At 45.9% G+C, this 23,363-nt stretch overlaps 1 protein-coding gene across 2 annotated transcripts; it reads right to left on the bottom strand.

Moving 5' to 3' along the window:
* Positions 1-2,379: 2,379 nt before the first annotated feature.
* On the bottom strand, positions 2,380-21,779 carry smad6b (SMAD family member 6b). 2 transcript variants are annotated; one of them, XM_047596856.1, is made up of 4 exons: positions 20,085-21,768; positions 17,539-17,595; positions 16,293-16,370; positions 2,380-3,291 (listed from the first exon to the last, which is right to left on the bottom strand). In XM_047596856.1, exons 1-4 carry the CDS (start codon positions 20,872-20,874, stop codon positions 2,750-2,752), a joined length of 1,467 nt encoding a protein of 488 aa, XP_047452812.1. In that variant the 5' UTR covers positions 20,875-21,768; the 3' UTR covers positions 2,380-2,749. The 2 variants fall into 2 exon arrangements, with proteins under 2 accessions (XP_047452812.1, XP_047452813.1); XM_047596857.1 differs by lacking the exon at positions 17,539-17,595 and having other exon boundaries at positions 20,085-21,779.
* Between the last annotated feature and the right edge of the window lie 1,584 nt (positions 21,780-23,363).

Genomic DNA, 23,363 nt, shown 5'->3' with positions numbered 1-23,363 from the left:
GCGAGCATGGCAGCTGCGAGGAGCCGTAATTAACACCCTGAGCCGAGGTGAGAAGACTTCCGCGGGCCGCCGTTCATGAGAGACAGAGAGCAGGAAGTGTTTCAGGCGCTCTGTGTAATCTCTCCCCGTTTCAAAAGGTGCTATTACCTCACTGCGCTTTTTTACTGGGGCCAGATGTGCAGGACGGGGTCATCAGCAGTAGTAGCACGCTGAGCTATTTCCACATCTGCCTGGCTCAAATGACCCACTAACTTTGTAATACAGACTATTTTTGTCTGTTTTAACTCTCTAGCCTCTCATGAGAGGAGTGTGAGATTACCACCCTTCAGCTCCTAGCCAGGTGACGTCTTTGCAGGTGTGCTGACTTTTACAAAGTGATTGTAATTATCGGGCCTTTGTTTCCAACGGTGAACATGGGGAATCAGAGCTAAGGGGAGGCTTTCAGACAAGAATCTACAGTCTGAGGAATGCACTGAGGCTTTGGCAGGACAGAAGCCATAATAACAGGGTTTCGAAACTGCGAGCTTTAAAAAGCAGCTCGTCCGCGAGCAAAGCCCGACGTGCGCGGGAAACGCACGCGCCGCGCCGCTTCTATATCATACTCGTTCGTCGTTGAAGGTTGCCACCACGTCGCCTTCGCGCTAACATCCGTTTATAATCCCCAGAAAAAGTATATCGTAAACGGTAGAACAAAATGGCGGCAATTTTTTTAAAATTTATTTTTTAGTTTTTTTGGGAAGGGTCTTCAGAGCGACACAGACTTCTCCAGAAAACGACTGAGGGCTGCGGCCCTGCTAATCAATACCATTCCTGAGCTCACAAAGCTGCTTACATGGCTTTTCCCCTCGCTCCTCCATCTTGCCCCGGAGTTACAGTCCTCCTGCCACAACTATTCCAGCTCTGGAGCTGAGCAGAGCAGGCGCCTTCCCAGAGATGCAGCCACAGTGGATGTGTATTGTCGCTTGGCCTCTCCCCAGCCCTGTCTAATTAGGCCCCCTCTCATACGCTCTGTGGTGGCTTGTGTAATCTGCTCACTATGTGTCTTAGCTCCTCGCCACCCCATATAATTGTCTGCCAGTTCCTCTCCAGTGGTGATGTGGGCCCTTTTCCCATAACAGAGACACAAAGGAGCGGGATAATGGCCCCCAGTTGTAGGGAAGAGAGCGGAGGCAGAGACAGAGGCGGAGTGGAGCCACTCCTCTCTGCTGTTTGAACTCTACACAGTCTTGGCTCCAGACAGACAGCAGGCCTGGAGGAGGCTGTCTGAGCCTTTATGGAGGGGGTGAAGGACGGAGACGCTTGCACTCGGCGGCGCGCACAACTGGAAATTAAAGTATTTTCGCCGAGAAATGTGACAACCTGCCGTGAAAAGGACCTCCTCTCCTCTCTCCGTTTGAAGCGCGTCATTCACGAGCTTCAAAAAGCTCATCCAACGGTTTGATGTCTGAAAGAACCCACTTTAAAAAAAAAAACAAAAAAAACAACACACGCATATCCTTCAGACTTCACAGTTCTGCTCTCATTAAACCAGAATCAGAGTGTCACTGAATGCCTCCATTGCTAAATGTTGGCAGAGACCTCCGCAACCCCCCCACCCCACCTCCTCCTCTACCATCACCGCCAACCTGACAACCCAATACCAGCAATTATGAAGGAAGCCAGCTAAACCACATCCAGCTTGGCTGTAGTTTTTAAGATTCCAGTAGGCTTGTAAAACTTCTTGGTTTCTCTGCACACATTCCAGCATCACTGTGGTGGTTTGAAGGCGCTGCGTCCCCGGTCAGTTATAACGTCCACCGTGAGACGAGCTGGCTGCGGAGGCCCGTGGGTCAGTGATGATGTGCCGAAGGAGAACACCTTTGGAAGGGCTGCCTAACTGCCGGGAGCGTTTCATCATTTCCTCCTACACTGTCCTCTACCGCTCCATCTCCTCTCAGCCCTCATTACCGGGGCTCCTTAGGACCTCAAGGAGATCTGGATCAGTTGACCCAGCTCGTCTGAAAATCTCGCAAATACAGTTATCAGCCAGTCGCCCGCGGAGCCTTTTAATGACTCCTCGATGCCCGAAGCATCACGCTACTCTTCACAATGACCGGGATTAACACAGAAACGGCTGCGCTGGCGATTTTCTGCTCGCTCTGCTCCCAGTGAGTTGACTGTGAAACGAGGATCTCCAAGGAAACTGCCACACAATTACACATCGCGGTACAGCAGTCGTATGCTATCATTTGCGAAGCACCTATTTCAGATAAATCAGGTCCAGTTTGGTTGAGGAAGCTGGTATAACATGCTGATATACTGATACACTTGTTAACAATGACAATAAATTACAGGGAAATGTTGATGCAAGGAGCTACAGATACAGACCAAACAAGGAGATTCATTATGCGAATACTTTATTATCAATGTGTGAATGGTGTTAGCTTTTTGTCTGGATATTAATAGTATACGAAAACTATACACCAAATCCAGGCTCATCCTAATTTTGCTGTATAATTTCTCAAGTTGGTATTGAAAGATTCTTTATTTTTATATATATTTATATATTTATATATATAATATATATAAGCCAAAGTGCATTTTCCGTTTTTTTCCTCTTGTCCATATACACATTGCACCATACATAAATAATTACATTGTAAAAATGACTCCGTATTTACAAGTATAATATATATTTCATATAATATATAAAACTTTATATTAAATCTAGGTAGATGATATTTGGGATAGTTTGTGGGGTCCGTCTGTGTTATCTATGGTTGTTGAGGAGGATCTCCAGCCAGCAGGGGCAAGAGGTGATAAACTGTCTCGAGTAGCAGGGGCCCCAGCCCTTAGCAAAGCTGATGCGCACACTGTTGGGGTCGTAGGGTCCGTCCAGGTAGTCGACCTCCGTGGTGTGCCTCAACAGGCACGAACGCTCATAGTCAAACACCTTGATGGAGTAGCCTGGCATCACCTTTCGCACCACCAGAGTTCTGCTGTTGGGCACGTCCAGAGTGGGGGAGTTGACAAATATGGGGTGCTCGCTGCGGTTGTACGCCCAGACGCCGTCCGGCTCTTTGCTGAGGAGGATGCCGTAGCCGATTTTGCCTCGTGTGCGCTGAACGGTGCTGCTGCGGTGCTCCAGGTTGAGCTGGCCCAGGCAGAAGCCCGTGCCCTGAGGTAGATCATAGAAGATGCTGACGGAGTGCTTGTACACTGTGTAGAGGCGGCCCACACGAGTGCGGTGCTCCCAGTACGCCACGTTACACCAGTGGCTATGCTTCGGGGCGTCTGGTGACATACTGGCATCTAGAAGAGACACAGACACGGCCGTTAAACGAAACATAAACAAAAGTAAACACGGGCCAGTAAAAAGGAAGGTTTGGGTTTTAAGGGATTAACTATCTGTTTTTATTGTTCGGAGCAGATGGCCACACTATAAATAGCGAAGGATGCACTGTATTGAAATCTAAGCCTTGTATAAATACCACTGCATGCGTTTCTGTCCAGCGCACACGGGGCTACTATACATATCCTGGGGGGTGGAGGGTGTAGTGAGGTCAGTCCGGCTGAACACCTGCACTTCCCCACTTTACCTCAAGAGGTCACTGTGATGATTAAACACTGACCACCCAGCAGAGCCACTCACTGCTGCTCACACATGCACTCTCAAAACAGATCATGTTTACTAAAGTGAAACAGGGACTACACTCAATGCCCCCACTGAAAATGGGTAAATAAGTCTTTGCAGCTGTGACTCTGGTAGGGCCCGGATTCAAAACCCGAGCTGCAACTTTTTGGAAAAGTAAATGTTTTGCTGATATACATTTTAATAACTTTATTTCCTCTTGCAAGTGTGACAAAGCTGGCATCTCATTCCTAAACATCTCTGTCCAGTAAATCAGCTTCTTAATTCGGTTTTCATGGCTGCAGTCTGTGAACTCTTTCCAGTGACAGCCCTCAGCACTCCGAGGAGAGTTACTGCTCCCTAGGTGGAGTTCGATCTTCACCATACTGAAAAGACACGCACACACTGACGACTTTCAGTAGCTGCCTCAGTCCACGCTGCTCAGAGCGGTCCCACATTTATACACTCATAAAAACCGTGTTAGGACGAGGAGAAGACAGACGATGAGGACGGAAGAGAATAAAACGCGCACATGATCTCACATCCGTCTCTCCGTCCTTCACTTTACTCCAGGAGCACGAGGGAGCCCCCTTTTTCCCCTTCCCTCGTCTTCCTCGCATTCCACACGAGCGGGGGTGAGGTGGGGGAGGGCCAGGCAGGGGGTCTCCCTCCCCCTCCACCCAGCTCTTCCCCCTGCTGTGGGCCCAGGGACGGCATTCAGCTCCCTGACAACTTAGCACAAGCCCGTGACCCGCTGACCCCCCAGCCTTCATGCTATCAGCTCCCATTAACTCACACACAGAGTGATGCCATTATTTTGCTTCAGAGAGTCTATTGGCACAGAGGATTTAAAGCCTGGGCCTGTGGCCCCATTCCTTTCAGCCTCTCTGCTCTCAGGGCTTAATGACCGCCCGCCCCATTAACAAACGCCTTTAAGGTGGAGCATCCCAGATCCACACAGCAACAAAATGGCTTGCTCACCTCCCGCCCGACTAAACCTTTCTGCTGAGTGACCCACACTAGCGAAGTTTATACAAAGATTAGCAAAAACGTTGACCAGACTTGCACGGACAAAACGCCTGCTGGTTCAAGGCTCTCCGTGTTACGGAGGGGGAGGAAGAGAGCGAGCGAGCGGGGATGTGCGGAGGTGGGGGGGAAGCTGCAGACAGGCTCTCTGTGTGTTTGCGCACACACTGATGGCTGAAATGACCCCCTCTCTTCAGGGGCCCCAACATGCATGTGCCATTAGTGAATTCCACACTCCAGCTCCTCCACTCTGAGCTCAGCTTCACTGCAGCACGGCGCAGCCACACAAAGAACTCAACCCCAACTCGTTTACGGCCCTCCATTGTCTCAAATCAAATGGAGCCCACACATCAAGGTAAACTCACTTTGAAACTGTGTACAGAAACACAAAAGGCCAAATGGCTACTGTCTCCTCCTTTCTGGACGGCGACAATAAAGCCAAAAGTATTCGGTCAGTAGTAGCTGACTAACTTTCACGCGTAACCCAGAACAAAGATAGCCGGGCAAGACTGTGATGACCAGGAAGACGAGGAATGAGCAGGAATGTATTTAATGTTAACCCTGAGCCTGACAGAGGACAATGAGTGCACTGAGAGCCAGGCCTTTTCCTGTCGCTTTGTTGTGTTTAGCGTCTACGTGTGCCTTCAAGCACGTGTCTGTTTGGATTGGGAAGAGGATCATCCGGCATGTTTTTTTTTGTTTCTATTTCTACATTAAGTTTTAAAAATTCTGTTTTCAGCACACGTCTGAAACAGGCGTTTAAACCACTGACGACTTAATAGGTTTTACCTCAGTTAGCTTCATTAGCTCTCACTACTGCCACCACTTGTCCAGCCCCCGTCGCAACGTTATTTCTACAAAGTTTTCCTGAAGAACAAAAGCCAAGCCAGAGCTTTCAGATGTGCAGACTCCAAAGCCACGTTTGTGTGTTCTGTGAAAGCTTATCTACATTTTCCAAACTGATATAAAAGAGTGTGACGCCAGGTTTAATTAGTAGTATATGTACATAATAAAATGATGCAGATACACGCCAGACCGAGGCGCAGACCGAATCTTAAAGTTCAGACAGGAGGCGGTGAAGGGAGGGCGTGTGTCTCCTTCCCTTGTGACCACAGCTTGGACACCCAACTCTCTTAGACTCCATGTTGGGCTCTGAGAGGGTCTGCTCAGGGTGGAGCCACGGCGTCTGGGAGCAATTACTGGCGCTCTGCATCCATTTAACCCTGCCACCTTTTAACAGCTCCGTTTACCCATTAGAATAGTAGCGCATGTTATTATTGTTATTTTATTCTCAAAAGCCTCTCCTCTTAGTGTCAGTCTTAGAGTCAATGAACGCCGTTGCAGTATGGATGCTACACTTCCTGTTCCTGCAGCCAGAGGCCGTGATCCGAACATGTGAAGGAGTTAATAGGCTCCTTACACAACCAGTCTCACAGAGCTGGAATAAAACAGCGGAGATACATAAATCTGCGGGAGCTATTTGGTTTATAAACGTTTTCATGGCCAACAGGAAATATGTGGAATAATGCAGCTAGCGGCGTTGGAACAATATGATAAGGGCAGGCTCGGCGTTGCTTCCCTTTAAGCAACACAGAATGAGTAAATAGATTACGGCACTCAAAATATTAAAGTCCACTCTCACATTTTAGTGAATTAAACGTTTCCTTGGGACGCCTGTATCTGCACGTACCTCACACAGTCACACAGCAAACAGAGATATTTAACAAATGCTACTCCGACATCAAGAATCTGGTGTACACAGTTTGATTTCCATAACAAGACGTGCGCTCCATGGAAACCATGGACAACAACAAAAAAAAAAAAAAGCAGATTTCTCCGTTTCCCCGCGGCCGCTCGCTCTGATTGGAGGAATTCACGCTATCAGTAGCAGGACATCAGATCTTTCAACAAGCACAGACCTCAGATCAGACCAGTTTTTGGACCCAAGACAGTAAACAGTGACACATGCTCAAGTGTTTTTTTCCAAAAAAAAAAAGCAGAGAAATGTCAGCAACAAGAGGCCGAGGTAAAATATAAATTACTGGTGGAGAAACGGAAATATGAAAACACTAAATTACCAGTAAAACCCCTACGTGAAAAGCGTCTAATGGGAAGTTAACTGGCAAAAAAGAAAAGAGAAAAAAAAATGGAAACGCAGCACTTTTGTACAGTTACATTCCTCTACTTAAGATAACATGTATTTGTCGTGGGCTGACAGCAAAAAAACTGGTCATCAAAGGACCAACATGCCAATCACGCCGCCCTTAAATACGCCTACATTAAACACAATTTACCCAAACCTCTTGAACAGGTTTACATACGAGAAAAAAAACACAGCTCACCCCGCGATGAGTTCCCTGCACTTGTGGGCGAGCCAGGATAATTACTGTTAAGTACACAAAAATGAGGGCTTGAAAGTCTCAATGGCAATCCTTGATGATCATCCAGTAATGCTTTTAAAGACAGCATGAAAAGCAAAAAGGGGGGGGGGGGGGGGGGTGGCGGCGGCGGTGGAGGGAGGGGGAGAAAGGGCAGAGGGAGAAGCAGAAAAGAGCTGCCCCGGGGTAAACACAGCTCCGCAGCCTTGGAGTGAGATGAATGGGAGGCCGAGTGTCAGGGACAGGCAGACAAACAACAGCTTCCCCTCCGTGCTAACATCTCCCCACCAAGCTCCGGGGCCACCCCCATTATACTTCATCTCTCCTAATCCAGAGCGGCACAGAGATGCACCCAGTCCTCTGAAACTTTGCTGAGCAGAAAAAACACTGTAGCTTGTCCCTTCACCCGGTACAGTCGAGGGGAGGAGAGCAGCGGCCTCTCATCCTGTGCCAAGGATTAGATTCCCCTCCAGCTATTAGATTCTACCAGTGAACTGATAGGCTCTAGGCTAAGGGGGCTGGTGGTGGGGAGGGAGGGGGGTCTGAGGACTGTGTGTGTCTGAACTGTGATTGTGTGTGAAAATTTAGAACCAACTCTTTGTTTTTGTCCACTCCTGCCCTCTCACCCGCCCCCCACACAATTAGTTTGATTTAACTTTCTTTTACACCTAAACAGCAAAGTGGAGCTAAAGCGAAAAGCCTCCCCCCTCCTGTTCAGAGTACGGTATGGCTTTAATTCTGCAGACAATGGCTCCCACAGGCCGACTGCAACCCCTGAGCAGGCCACATTTAGGCTGGCGTCTGGACTATCACCGCCATCAAAGTCGGCTTTATCAGAGAGACACGCTAACTGGAGCTGCTCTTACATGTCTATGGATTTTTCCTCCCCGAGGTCTGGCCTTTCTCCGTCGAGAGAGGACGAGAGATACAGAGACAGAGATATATGCAGGGAGAAAGCACTGCGGGAGCCCAAGAAACTGAATCCAGTCACCGAGCCTTGCTGGTCACAATGGGAATGCTTTACATTGTCATCCACTTCCTCCTCACTTTCCCTCTGTTTCTGTTTAGGGATGACCCCATGAGGGAGGAAAAGCGCTGTACCCTTGATAGCAGATAACTAACAGAATCCATAAATTGAATCAATAAACAACAGAGGGTGTAAAAAGCACAGGAAGCTACGGAGGCTAATACGGAGGAGCCGTCTGGGCGAGTGAGCGGGGCTGCTGGTTTGAGGGAGAAGGCTCCCGTTTTTTTTTTTTTTTCTTGTGAAGAAAATGTGCTGCTCATTTCCTCCAAAGCTCTGCAGTATGTCAGAGACATAAAGCACAAGTGATGGTGGCGATCCAAGTGAGGCCTACGAGAGTCTTTCAGGGCATGTAAAAGCTCGGTGAAAAACTGTGGGAGATGTTTGTGAATATGTCATATCTACAGGCAGCCTTAAAGTCCGGCGGAGTCCGAGGGAAAAAAACGAAAGCCAAACACTCGGCGAACGTCCCGCTGGGTGGCTGTGCTCCTTCACCTCCTCATACAACCTATCTTTTTGTGTGTTGTGTGTGCATGCGCGAATGTGTTTGTTTGCCAGTGTGTGTGAGGGGAGGTTTTCGAGCCAAGTAGGCTGGAGCGTTTGAGTAGAGGGGACCCTGCACATTCCTGAACCCCTCCCCTCGCTGTGCCTCCTAACTTCCTACTCTGGTTAGGACTGTGGGGGGTGGGGGTGCAGCGAGAAGGCCGCTTTAAGATCTTTATTTGGGGAATTCTCACCGAAGCGCACGTCAAGGGGACTGAAAACCTTTCACGGTACTATTGTTTTATTTAACTTAACCAACTTTTCTTGACCCTACGCCGAGGGAGGAAGCTCATTTAGCTGCCCTATACACTCGAAGCCTTGGTTTCAAATTAATAACAACAAGGAACTCTATTATTACCAGTTATATTAGTCCGACTAATTTAAGGCGAAAGGTATGTATTTGGTTTCCACTTGACTGGGAGGTGGAGCAGCTATGATGGACAGAGTTGCCGTTCAAACAATGGTTTTCTATTGATTGGCCCAGTGGATCAGAGTCTGCGAGAAGAATGTGTTCTGTCAGGATAATGTGGCACCAGAGTTTCTGTTTCAATCACAACACTTGCTCGCTGTAACCCACACTGCTCCACCGCGGGCATCCAGACACCAGCTCCCCAAACAAAGACAACTGTTACCCCCACCGCCCCCCCACCACCACCCACCGCCCCATCTCCGACAAGTCAGCCCGTTCACAACAAGCAAGACATTCATTAAAAATGCAGGAGTGAACATTTCCAATAATTCACAAAGTCCTTCCCTGTCAACATCTGCAAAAAATCTCAAAGCTAAAGGGAATGGCAGGATTTCATTAAGTAAATTATGTGTTGGCAGTCGGAGAGAGGGGAAGAGGGGGAGGCTACAGCCAGACCTCTAATCTAAACCGTACCCTGAAATGCGACAGCCTGACTGCACGTACCGAGCCACGCCGCCAAGACTTTAGAAATGCACACAAATAAAAGATAAGTAAAACACTCATGACAAAAGTAAATATAATTCTCCCTGTGGAACACAATCAATGAGAGTTTTCGCATAAGCATGTTTACAACTTGTAGTAACTACTACTTGCAAAAACATGATCTCAGCATACACTTCGCTTTGTCAAGTTGTACCAGAATGAAGGGTTTCTAGTCAGTTTTGAAAGGTATCAGCTTTTGGGAACGAGATAAAAGCTGCCAAAGTGCGTCTATCATAGCTGGCCCCATGTTAGGACAAGGGAGTGGAATGAAGATATAGCTCAAGTAGATCACGTTCAAGATAAGGAAGGGAAAAAAAAATCCTGTCACAGCGTACAGTGGAGAGACAATGTGAGGTCACTGTTCCCCAATCAACAATGATCTTCTATCCTTTCCCTCCAGCTCTAAAAGGCTTGTGTAGAGATGTCGAATGACACGGGCCCCTACAGTTAATCCACACACAGCATTCTCGGGGCTTAAAGAATGCACCGGCTATTCTGAGTTTTAAAAATACTGACGGCCATAGGTTCAGGCACAACTGTCAATGCTCCTCTGGGGAGGAAGGGAAAAAATCTTAAGTCTATTTTCGCTAGCAATCAGACCACAGGCCTAAATCATAGCCGGCCCGGGCCAGTGTCTGGATTTATAATTGTGGGCAAAATGGTCAGAAAATAAAAACAGCATCCCCAACTAACTGGCACCTCCTTCGCTAATCTATGCCAGGCGATGCAAGGCTAACACGTTTACAGAAGGCCAGCTCAAACGGAGTATTGTTCCCCCTCTCAGCTTTGAGAAGAGGCGCACTAAAATGCTAAACTAACAGTTGGACATTCCATACATTTTTAATGGCATTGCGCGCTCTTTATTTGTTGCTGTAACCCTGTGCCCCGAGCTGGATGAATGGCCCTATTGGCGGAGGCTGGTGCTGCGCTGCGGTGTGAGGGGAGTGAAGATGGCAACAGCAGCCCTCCCTGAGCACATGTTAAGATTAGCTCACTCACTTTGTTTGCTAAGGCAGAATATGGGGCAAAAAATTACAGCAGACGTCTTGTTGTTTCTACTGACTGTACTTTCACTCTGTGTGGTGAGCCTTAAAACGAAACGCAGCGCACCTTTTCCCAACTGTACGCTCAGTATATCAAATGACAAGCACAGCACTGTGAGCGTCGGCTCACCGTGCTGCATGAGGCCGTAGATTTATCTTTATCTGTGAGCCCTTCAGAAGTTAGTCAAACACCCGGCAGCCCTGGCACCACACTGGCTTGCCAAGCGGAGACAGATAAATACAAAACTCCGCAGGCAAGTTTCTGTTGACATGTAAGAGGTTTCAGGCCTCTCCGAGGACTGCTTTAGATTAGCCTGGCTTTCGGTCTGCACGTAGAGGTCACATTACCTCACCACATCTAGGACCCGTGTTGGCAGATCTGCCTGAAAATCTCAAAGCAGAAAACACAGTGACACTAGACTCTCTCCTGTCCGTCTGTTTGACAACTTAAGATGCTAAAAAAGTGCTTACGTCAAACTCATACTTAGACTGCGTAACAAAGACAGCACACACATGGAAGGTCTCTGTACCACTAGCATAAGGCTAAAGGCTGTTAAGTCTTAGCTTGGCTGAAGCCTTGACACATTTGCAAAACGAAAGATTTAAAGATATTAATAATATACTGGTCAGAATACCTGGTTATACACCAAAGAGAGACAAACTACACTGCAAACATATTGCAACTACCAACACACTTGCCCATAAATAATAAAAAAAAACATTATATTTATAAACCAGCGGCCCATATGGACTCTGGTGAACTATACTGAGGATCCCTAATGTCATAACTCAAGCCAAAAAAAGTTGAAAGCGAATTTCTGACACACCACAATCTAACAATGCTGAGAAAGGGAAAATGAAAAATGGGCTTATCGCTCTTATCAATGGCTCTTTTTTTTTTCTGTGTATGTATGTTACGTAAGGGGAAACGGAAGCCAGCCTCCCAGGACAGGAACGGATACTTGAGACGAGGACTGTGGGTACAGGCCCACTACAGAGAGAATAGAGCACCCTTCAGGATGTATAGCTGCAACCCTCCGCCCCCCCAGCTTAAAATGGACAAACTGGACATGACAAATGGGTGAGGAGAGCCCCCTCACGTCCCCTGAGATGCTGGCCTTCTCTTCAACATTCCTGAGTCTCCCCCCGCTGTCAAAGGGGCAATTCACCGCCCTACACAGCTACAAAACCCAGGCAGCTTTTTAAAACAGGATGTTTGTCTGAGGCCTCCTTCCCCTCAAATAAACAATCCGCAAAACCTGATTTCAGGAGGCAGGGTGGAAGCACTCGAGTCACATTATTTCCACATCCCGTATCCTGGAGCATTCGGGCTCCTGAGGGAGTGTGGGCGGCCAGGCGCTGGGAAGGCTCGGGGCTGCGGTGGAAACCTGAGGCCATGTGCCAGGCTGCAGAGGGAGATGAGCCCAGGCTGCCTCACACTGGGGTCTGCAGGATGGAGGCAGGGGCTCATGCCTCCGAGTGGCAGGGGGACATCACGGGTAACCGACTACCAGCAGACCCGTACCGCTGCGTGAGCACTGCAGTGTCAGAATACCGCCGCTGCACCGAGAACGATAGACGTCTGCAAAACAGCTTAAAAACTCATGGACAGAAAGTGCGACACGGCGTTTGCTGACATTAAACGAGCACATCTACATTTTTGGAACACATGATTCGACTTAGGCTCAGAAAAGGAAAAAAAAGAAAAATAAAGAGTCATCTGCAAAATGCCGGGATTGCCGCAATAAAAATGAAATGAACATTTCAGAGAGTTTCAGCGGTGCGATCTATCCAAAACACTTTTCAGATGTATACAGTAGATATGCCATTTAATTAGGCTCAAGTGGTATCACATGCCTTCAAAGTCAGATCAACAAGTATGGTCCCAGTCTAATGTGCTTTAATCAAGAGAAGCATCACATGCCTTGATTAGACTGTGTAATTATTCCATGCATTTCCACTGTCTGTGACACAGGCCGAGGGAACGTTTTCATCCTGACTGTTCGCCTCTTCCTGACGGGCGAGCTCTGATTAGTATTGACAGCGGTTTAATTTGCTGCCGTGTGACCGTACGTCTGTGACTGTATGTCTCCACTTCTATGAGAACACTGAGGAAGAAAACGCAAATTACAGATGCCCATTTGTGGTCTCCAGCACCAGGGTATTGTACACTGTCAAATTTCTGAGAAATTTCTTCAAAGTATGAGGCCGTTCCCATCCATCTACCGAATGCCTTGTTCTGCCTGGAAGAATTAGTCAATAACAGAGTGGAAGTGCCACAGTGACTGTCTGCAGACGAGACGTCTAAAGGCGCAGCGCTGGTGTTTCCACAGACAGACAGACTGGCAGACGAGAGAAGAGAAATATATGATTACTGTGTGGGAACCCTGACTACCTGCTGTTCCCCTCTGTCCTCCAGCGAGCGCTACAGCAGCCGCTATGATCCACGTCAGGCAACTTTCTTTCCGCTCCTCTCGTCCGACTTCCCCACGTTTGCAGGATGGGAAAGGAAAATAAAAATGGACAGTGACTCACATCGCTCTGCACGTCCTCCGGTCCCAGTAATCTCAACTCGCAGCGACATCAGCGTGTACACAAAGTGTTACGCTGACAAATTCCATTGGGTTGATTGAGGACACAACCTCTAGTGACTGATAAATGTAGGCAGACTGGAGCCACGGTCTTACAACAGCCTAAGCCCTGGGGAACTTCTGCATTGCTCACAGATTTAGATAAATATTACTAATAAGGTAACCACTACATGCAGTGACAATCTAAAAAAAAAAAAAAAAGAAAAAGAAACACATCGGCGGTGTCTGAAATCCTAACAGGTCTTGGCTTGCCTCCTCACATTCAGAGCAACAGCTGGCCAGAACAGCAACATAATGAAGCAGTGACAAACATAAAGAGCCCCCAATGTCAGAGACAATGTGACTGACATAACAAAGTCAATGTGCAGAAACACCCCCTCAGACAGTCATACAGGAAGCAATGAGACCTGCTTCAAAGGATTCATTGCAACACGACAAGATCCAGGCTGTGAGGAAACAGGCGCGCAATGCAGCACCTGCAAAGGCACATTGACACACACGGCACTAAAGGTACGATATCTAGATACCGAGAGCACTTATGATGTAAACTGACCACGGAAAAAAAAGTGCCAGGAGGGGCTGATATTGTGACACAGCCATGTTTAAATAAATCACTGGGAGTTGTCCAAGTGTCTGCCACCACACAGGATCTTAAGGTATGAATATTACACCAGACATCAATACCAGAATGTGCACAGAGTGGATCTTCTCAGAAATGCTTGCATGCAAAGATTTTACGCGTGTTAAACCACCACAGGAACTAGCCAGAGGGATCACATAAACGCATCCAGACGCAAATGTAGCTCTAATATTAATTTCACAACACAGTGTATTGTTTAAGTGGCATATCCCACGTTAGGAAGCCACTGAAGCCTAAAGCAGAAACAGAACTCTCATTCAACACCACTCAACATATTCCAAAAGAGTGGCAGAACGAGTTTATCTTGCACACAAACCAGTTCCGATCAGTTTTTCTGCCATTGTGTGAAGCAGAAGAATCCTCAGAGGGTAATGGTGTAGCCTTGGGCTGCAAACTGTAGTTGATTATTTGACTACACCCAAGCACTCAGTGCCCCCCAGACTTGCTTTTAAGAGGTTTACTTGTTCATGCAAAAGGGGCGGAGTCTGGATGTGGTACAACTCTGGTTACACAGAGACGCTCTCTTTACCTAAGCTGCAGGGGGGGATTCACAGGGAAAGTCATCTTCAGGTCAGTAGCATGTTCACCACAGGATAACTTGACAATATTAATTACAGGCCTGTATGCTAATGCAACCACAGTAAGGAGACATTAAAGAGAGGCCTTTGGGCTCTTGGTCTTATGACGGGATACACTTTGACAAAAAGTCCCATAGTGTTTTACTCTTTCGTGTCTAAAACAACGGAACCATCACACACTTTGAATGCAACGTTAGAGACACACTGGCTCCGAAAATGACCTCACCGGACAAAAAAAAAAAAAAAAAAAAAAAAAAACCCTGCTGAGTGCTGGTCATTCTCTTACCCATGTCTAATTTGCTGAGTGTGTTCACAGCCATTGCAGAGTTATCTGGGCCAGCCTGTACAAACAGCAATATGGCTGGAAGAAACCAAAGCCTAGCATGTCTAGATCCTCCCTCACCACAGTCTCCGAGGAATTGTGGTGCGCGCTCTGACAAGCCCCTCATTTGTTGACTCAGGGAGTGTCGCCAGGCCATGCTGAGGTGGTGACAGCCTGTGCGCCGGGGAGGAGGGGGCATTCGCTGACTGAATACTTCGCAGCCAGGTAGCCATGTCAACTTCTCAGCGTCCGGCCCTCTGAGCCGTGGCAGACCTTCTAACAGGAAACGCTGTTGCCTTGCGAGCCCCCCCAAAATGAGGACTCCCGACTCCCCCGTCCACATGATACTGCGCACGCTGTCCGTGGCCCTAGGATGAAGGGGGGGGGGGCAGGTTTTGCTATATGCCATGAGAAAGGAGTGTTTCATTTCAAATCAGAGGACAGCACTGTTTCTACTCATCTCCTTTGGTGTGGCCCCATTCACAGGAGCGACTCCATTTCCGTGGACCCACCCCTCCCTGCAGCCCACTTACAGCCAGGCCAGATAGAGTTGTGAGTGCCTGCGCACATGCATGTGGACGACTATGTGTGCTTGTGTGTGTTTCTGAGCGAGCTTGGATCTTATTACAGTTTGATCCCACTCAAATATTTCTGAAAGAAAAACAGAGGAGGGGAGGCCAGCTCTGAAGCCAGTGCACACGCCCCACTGAACCTCTGCCCCGCTCACAATGAGACCTTTATCTTTAAAGCTCGGACTGTTTGTAGTGGTCCTTAATGAGAAGGACTAAAGGACAACACCAGAATGAAACTACCATCACGCCCTGAACTTCTAAATTGTTGGTGAAGTACACTCTTGAAGAAATTCAACCTTTTTAAAGCAAGAAAAACAGGACCACTTTTTTTGACTTAAGACAGTGATAATACTGTGATTCACAGATGGAATCATTTGGTCTTAAAGGCACATGCTTAGATATGCAAATACATAAACAATTATGCAAATACACGGACAACCACATACACGAACACCACAGAGAGGCAGGAATTCATCTCTTATTTACAAATGAACGTAGGCCTTTATTACTCAAACTATCAGATTTAATCATAGTTCTGGGAAAAGGAAAAGCACCCAATCCATTTATAATTGATCTTTCCCACGTGGACTGCTTCATCATCAAGACAGCGTTTTAATCAGAGACCTAAGAGCGAGCTCCACTACAGAGGCACTGATACTTCAAACAGCTGCTCACACATACTGTGCATACATGTATATCCATTCAAATGAAATCAAGTGTCTGATACACGGCTCATAATTAAATAAAGAGAAGCTATGTACTTTGTGTCCAACCACACAGATCTCATTTGACCGTTCAAAACTCTGCTACTGTGCCAATAAACATCAGAAGCCCACAACCCATAAAAAGTTTAAAGTTCTCCAAGAACCCGATGTTCTTGTTATACAAATTAGTTCAGTATTTACAGACTAGCTCCTCTTGGATGATAACCGTCTAGTAATCATTAAGCAAATGCTCTGAAAACCTGATTCTTCTTATTTTGAAGCTAATGACGGTTGTAAAAATAGACCCACCTGAAAATTCCCCCGGCGTGATGTTTGGTGAGCTGGCTGCCTCGGTTTCAGTGTAAGACAATGTGGAGTCTGACGGTTCTGTGGGGAGGAAAACAGACATTAGCTCCGCATCTACAAACAGTCGCAGCGGCTTGTCTTCGCCCTAACCCATCATCGGCTACGGAGACTCGCTGGCTTCCTCCGAGCACGTCTTCATTTCAACATGAAACCGAGTGTGAAGTGAATTTCATATCATATCCAAAACAATTAACACCACGTTGGGCTTCTTCCCAAAGCAGATAACCTGGCAACTTCAGGCTTTATATGATGACATCCTCCTAAATGCATCCGCAAACCACAGGCCTGCAGTGCCAGCAGCACCCAGCACATACAGCTGCAACCAAAAATAACCTTTAAAGGAAATACATAATTAAAAGTCACTGTAAATTATGAGAAAGGTTAATTCTTATGATGCAATGCTAAACGTGAAAGTACTAAAAATAGCCTGCATAAGTGTAATTAGTCAACCCCTAAAGTCAGTATACTTTGACCTTTATGACCGTCAATAAATGTTTCTGGTAGTGTCATGAGCTCCTGACAACTCTCTTTGGGATTTGTATCCAGTTCCTATTGTGGCAAAAGCTTCCAGACCATGAATATTTGTTTTCCATGTTGCCTTCTTCACTGCTTTCTGCAAACCTCACCTAAGACTTTGATGGAATATGAAGGTCGTGAAGGTTTTTTTTATTATTTTTTAATTTTTTATTTTTATTTATTTGTTTATTTTTTTTAACTGACATATTCTCGGGGTCAATGTTTGGTTGGAAAATCCAGTAATTAGCCGTGGGCATCGCACTGTTGAATGAATAATTTTGACTGAACCGCCCACATTAAAACTATCTGCACTGTCTCTAGCTGGCATGCTGACACCGGGCCACATGCTGGCCAAAGTCCCCTCTCAGAGCTACCATGTAAATTGCCCGACACGGTGCCCAATTACAGCCATTAAAATTCTCCACATTACTATATTCATGTTTCTCCCAGTTAAACCTATTTGCAATGCAATTTGACATTAACAGGCTTTAAACAGTTGTATTTATGATTATATAAAACACTACTAAATCAACTCGTGCAACTACTTGCATTCAAGCCACAACACAAAGGAGCACATATTAACAGCAGGATCCAGATGAGGATCAATAACTGAGGAGGACACAGGAAGCATGATTCAGGTGCTACAGAGTTCATCAGTCTGTTTATCACTTACCCAGTGGCTTGTGTTCTTCATTAGGGGAAAGCCTCGAATAAGGGGGTGGGGGTGACTCTGTAACACAATTAATGAATATTTCAGGCCCGTATGACAGTTACGAAACAATATTTGGATTCAAGTGGCTAATACAATGTAAGAAAGACACATACAGGACAAGATAAACATCTAACGATGACTGACTTGGTGAGATTTTACACATATAATGAGCCCAGTATTTATGTATTCATTATTTTTATTTGATCGTATTTTATATTTTTTATGGAACAACCACCAAGGCGAACTCCTCGTGTGTACAAATGAACTTGGCAATAAAATCTTTTCTGATTCTGATAAACTTTATCCAAACGCTTCTTACTACATTACATTCTTCATGAAACCCTGTTCAAAGTTTTAATAAGAAAGTGCGGTACACATAGAAATTAAAGCCACAACAGAGGCTTCAGCACAACTCAACAGTTTCACTTCAGACCACGTCTTAACTCTTACAGCTCTGAGTCTGCACAGCAAAACCCCGAACGTCCCGTTTGCAAGCTAGTTAAAAAGTTAATGAATCCAACAGCGACAATTTGTTTCACAGATTGTGCGAGGGAAAGCAGCCATCACTACGACCACAGATTATAACCATAACTTTTGATGAGTAGTTTCCTAAATATGAGTAATTCTCTGCTTTTTTAGCTCCACTGTGTTCAAAGACACTGAGTTTATTTAATAAAAGAGAAGAAATGAAGAAAATAACTTGCTCAAGAAGGGAAGCACAAAGGAAAGAAAACTTTGCAAGCGCACTGTGACCTCGCCTACAGGGAAAATGGGAAGGAGGAAAGCATAATAGCAGCGGGTCCTTTAAGAGTGGCGGCAGTAATTGCCAGGATCTGAACTCAGTCACTCAGATACACAGCTAGTCAGTCTGGCGCCAGTAGTATGCAAACTGTATATTATCACCACTCCTTCACCTAAATAGCATGAGGGGACCTCCTCAGGACAAAAGGGCTTTTAAAGCGCAACTTGAAACTGATCTCATTCGAAAAGTATAATGCCTGGCAAAATAAAAGGGAAAACTTTTTGTCCACTTCAATCCAAGCTTTCTGACTCACAATCGTACTGTTTTATTCTATTAAAACTCTAACATGAAACCGAGAGCAGGCTGAACCGCAACTGAAAACAGTTTTTCTGCATTTTTTTTTTGCATAGTGTTTAAACAGAAAGAAAATCTATTGCGAGTGCTGAATGTTTTTCTGTCATTCTTGCGTCCCCATTTACAAGCACTGTCAAGACCGGTGATTAAGGTCTTGATTCAAAGCCCCACTTCTTGAATAGCGTGAAAGAAATACCAGCTCTATCGGGCCACGCATGAGCGCATGTGAGCTATGCCTACTACGAGCCTGAGTCCCAATATGGGGTATGAGCCTCTTGGTAGCTTCAGTGGGGGATAAAACTCACACGGAAAAACCTTAATGATTAAACCTCGTGGTTTATCAGCGAAACGCGGGAGTTATCAGCTCCGATCAGTTCGAACGGCATATATGCCAGAACAAATCCACATCCGTTTCCTATGTTTGCTCAACATGAATTCTGATATTGTTGGACTCATGACTTTGAAGTGCTTGTCACGGCCAGCTGGCTCTAGTAAACATGGATGTTATGGAAAATCCACCTCCTGTGCCAGTGAGGAGACAGAAATACAGACGCTCGCATCTTTACACATGATACAGGCGTTGTCATCGGGTCACCAGGGTCGAGCGGCCCAGCAGTTAAGGTTTTCCAAATCGCAGGCCCACCCCCCTGCCAAAACCTAATCTGTTTAATATAGGTCAGGGAAGTTCTGCCAGGGATAGCTCATTGATTGAAATCAAGCTTAGTCCTCTACCACACACCAACTAAACTGACAAGTCCTAAATCTCTGTGTTGGTCAAAACAATCGCATGCGTGCCATAGCTGCGAGAAAATGAGGTAGGAACTGAAAGCAGCTGTACTGACAGTCACATATTCACACATGCTGAAGGCCCAGATGTGCCAGGCGAGTGTGAGGGATGCTCTCATGTGGCACAACACTCTTCAAATCCTACTGTTGCCCACTGAAATCTTCAAACGCACACGCATATTACACTGATAGAAGTATATTTTACGCCGACTGATAATCAGACCAACACAAAGTTTTCCCCGTTTCTGGTCTGTCTGTGCATTTCCCTTTCAGATTATCATTGCTCAACGTGCAGCGAGGATGACTGTGGTAATCATTAACTATGTAATCAAAAGGCCAGCCCTACACTATCTATACAGTGCATAAAAATAAACCAAACAATAGTAGACAAACAAAAAGGTGTGACAGGCAAAGATTTTCAGAGCATATTTAAAGGCCCTTTGCAGTTTTACAATGTTGAAAGTTGATTTCTGATCTGTTAATATTGCTCTCGCTGTATGGTTAGCTTTAAAATGTCAAATAGCTACACAAATGACTAATGTGCTTAGCCATTCCTGAGCAGAGGAACATCCAGAAAAATATGAAATAATTAAGTTGGAGACGAGACGTTTTTGCGTGTCCTTACCTGGCCCACAGAGTCGACTGTAGTGATAGGGGTTGCAGCATACTGTTGGACTGTCGGGGGCCCCGAAGCTCTTACACTCACAGAGCGGTTTGAGCTGGGCCGAGTGCTGGAGGTCAGACCAGCGGTACAGTTTACACACAAGCAGCTGTGGGGATGCCACATGGCCGCCCAACCTCAGCTCCGTCCGGGAAATCATAACACAGTCGCTCGGCATCCCTCCTCTGGACTCCACCGCCTCTAGCAAGGTATCCAGCGCCTTTTCCTTTAGCCGTTTCAACAGAGAGTGCGTGGCCGATTTCAGTTCCTGCTCTAACACCGTGCGTGGCATCGCCTCCTGCGCCTCGGGAGAGCCGCCGTCTCCAGGTCCAAGGCTCCTCAGCACGAAGTGACACGACCCTGGATCCCCGGTACCCTGAGCCGTCTCTGGACCCCTAAGCTCGGAGTGGTCCCGGTCTTTAAATAAGCAGCAAGTCACTGTCCTGCACTCGCTGTCCTGTATGGAGCGGGGGCTCCCCTGCTCGTGGACGCACACCGCACCCCCATCTTGGTCCGACGTGACCCCCAAGCCGCCGCTCTCCACGGGGCACACCCCCCCTATGTCCCCTACAAGAGATACGCTCGGGGTCATCGGTCTGAACTCCGTTTTGGGAATTTTTTCTGGGTTGTTGCCGAACAGATCGTCCCTACAGCCCTCACTAGTTTTGCCATTTCCATCTTCCCCTTCTTTATCTGGGATCAAACGGCTTCTCCAGAGTCGCCGCACAAGACCTGAGCGTTTCGTCCTGAACATACGACAACTTGAAAACCTATAAGGGTTTTTTTTTTTTTTTTTTTTTTTTTTGTTATTATTGTGGTACGGATATCCTAAAATTAGAGATACTTCTCCGGTCGTTGCAAAACATTAATGAGGGTGAAGTGCCGTGCAGTGCATGCACAGCCGACTGACGAGCATTGGTGGCAAAAGCGCAACATTAAGAGTGAAGGCAATTTTGTTGCATTTACAACAAAATCGCGAAATGAACGCACCTCAGCATTCCGATCAAAAGGCATTCATTCAGCCGACCACACTGTAAACGACCGAGCGAGTCAAACCTTATTATCCGGGATCGCTGCGGAATGGACTGCTTTTGTGTTTGTTACGAGCGAATACAAAAAGTAGAGTACATAATAACATAACATAATATACTGAGTAACATAATCCAAAGCCAGTAGCTTCGACCCAACTCGCAGCCTGAAACAGTTCCCGACTTTGAACAGCCTCTGATCTACTTTCTACACCGGCACGTACAGCATGAGGTACTTCGATGCGATTAAATCCCAAGAAAATGCACCAGAAGTCAGGGTCCTTGCCGTCTTCTTCAGATGTCAGTGCACTTCTTTTTTTTTTTAACAATTATTTAAATCCCAACCAAAAAGAAAAAAAAAAAAAAAAAAAAAAAAAAATATCCATGCGAGCTCAAACTACACGGAGAGTGGATCAGTCCGGGACTGGATAGCGCTCCTGCTTCTCTGCTCAGATCTAAACCAAACTGCAGCCCAGATCCCTTTCTTTCTACGTTTCTCGCTCTTTTTCTTTTTCTCTCTCTCTCCCCCCCTCTCTCTTTTCCTCTCTCACACACACACGCGCACACACAGAAACACACTCACACACACACGCGGGGCCCCCGAGGAGAGCGGTGGAGCCATTGGCTGACTACCATCATGTGCTAGTCTAGACACTTTGGCGGCTGTGAGCTGCACTGATTGTTGCGCAAACAAGGTTTCAAGTTTCTTAACTCTTAAAGGCGAAACACCCACCTCTCCTCTTTTTTTTTTTTTTTTTTAAAGTCAAAGTTACTGAAACTTATTTGCATCCACTATGCATTAAGTATGTATCTGTTTTAAGCAAAAAAAAAAACAATAACGAGGCTTTATGAGTATTATGAAGAAAGAAACTAAAGGGAGAACAAAAACAGAAAAGACACAAGGACATGCTGGTATCAGCCACCCTGCCTGGGCTTAAACACACACATAAATATTAAAATAATACAAATAGGAAAACCCTGCTACTTAGTGGCAGTTACATAAGTTACATAATGTTGACCTTATTAAAAATGAAGGACATGATCTCCCTGTAAATATGGGCTACAGTGGGCTATGTCTAAACACTGGAATACTGTAATAATGAAATGACAATAACACATTGTGATTTTAGAGAAAAACAATGAGTTATGTCAAGAGATTGTTTATGGCACATGTTACTCCCACTAATGGAGTAAATAACTTAATTGTTGAATAAATTGCTAAGACAGATGTTTGAAAAACCCCATAAGAATACATTATATTTTATTTTAATGTAAACCCACATACAACCAACATACAACCCCATCTACAGCCTGTACATTCCTCCACAATCTGTATATTTCCTTTACTATTATGAACCAGATTTTTTTTAATGAATTTTATATTATATCTTTTTTCTTCTTTTTACTGTTTCTATCGCATCAAACACCAAGACAAATTCAGAGTATGCGTGAGCATGAATCTGATAACATTTTTCTCTCGTGTCCTCGTTCATAATATTTTTGATGAGGGTTTTCGTTAAAAGAATTCCAACAAAAATCTAAATGATTGGTCATTTCTGCACTAAAAATTCACATTGTTTGACAAATATGCTGAGGAAGATTTGCAATAAACTTATTATTATCTGAAATGTGTTTCACCCTCACAGTGAAGCTTGTTTGCTGGCAAATAAAGATAAGCTGTTCAAAACAAAATACTGCATTAAGGGTGTAGCGTAGCAGTGCATATGAAGTGAGTGATATATATATATATATTTTTTTTTAAACCTAAAATATCTTTCAGCAGCTTGTGTTAGGAGGTAGAAAACACAATCCTGACCTTTCACACTTCCAGAGACAGTGGTCTTCACGCTGGCAGGAGACATAACAGGTGAATTCTTGCTCACTGACATCTGAACAAGTCTGTCTGCGTCTTATCTCAAGTTTCTTGTCTCCACAGGGCAGACGGTTTTCTAGGGAAAACCGACGGCTGATGCCAGCACTCCTTCTGTTGTGAGTCTCAGCTACCGTCTGTTGTAGTTTCTAAAAAAGGACAATTTTGGCAGAGGACAGACAAAATGTAACACCAAATACAGCGTGTTCTTAAACACCCATAACTATCTGTTAGCAGTTACGGGAACAAAGCTCATACGAGCACTATTTACTTTGATGATTTGACCTTGTAAGAGAAATATCTGGGCACGGGAACCAAGACGTTGAGGCCCGCCGCGGTAAAACG

The sequence above is a fragment of the Mugil cephalus genome, chromosome 10, assembly GCF_022458985.1.
Source record: "Mugil cephalus isolate CIBA_MC_2020 chromosome 10, CIBA_Mcephalus_1.1, whole genome shotgun sequence".
NCBI classification, from domain to species: Eukaryota; Metazoa; Chordata; class Actinopteri; order Mugiliformes; family Mugilidae; genus Mugil; species Mugil cephalus.
Note: the sequence above shows the minus strand (reverse complement) of the source record. Positions and strands in the feature narration are given on the sequence as shown.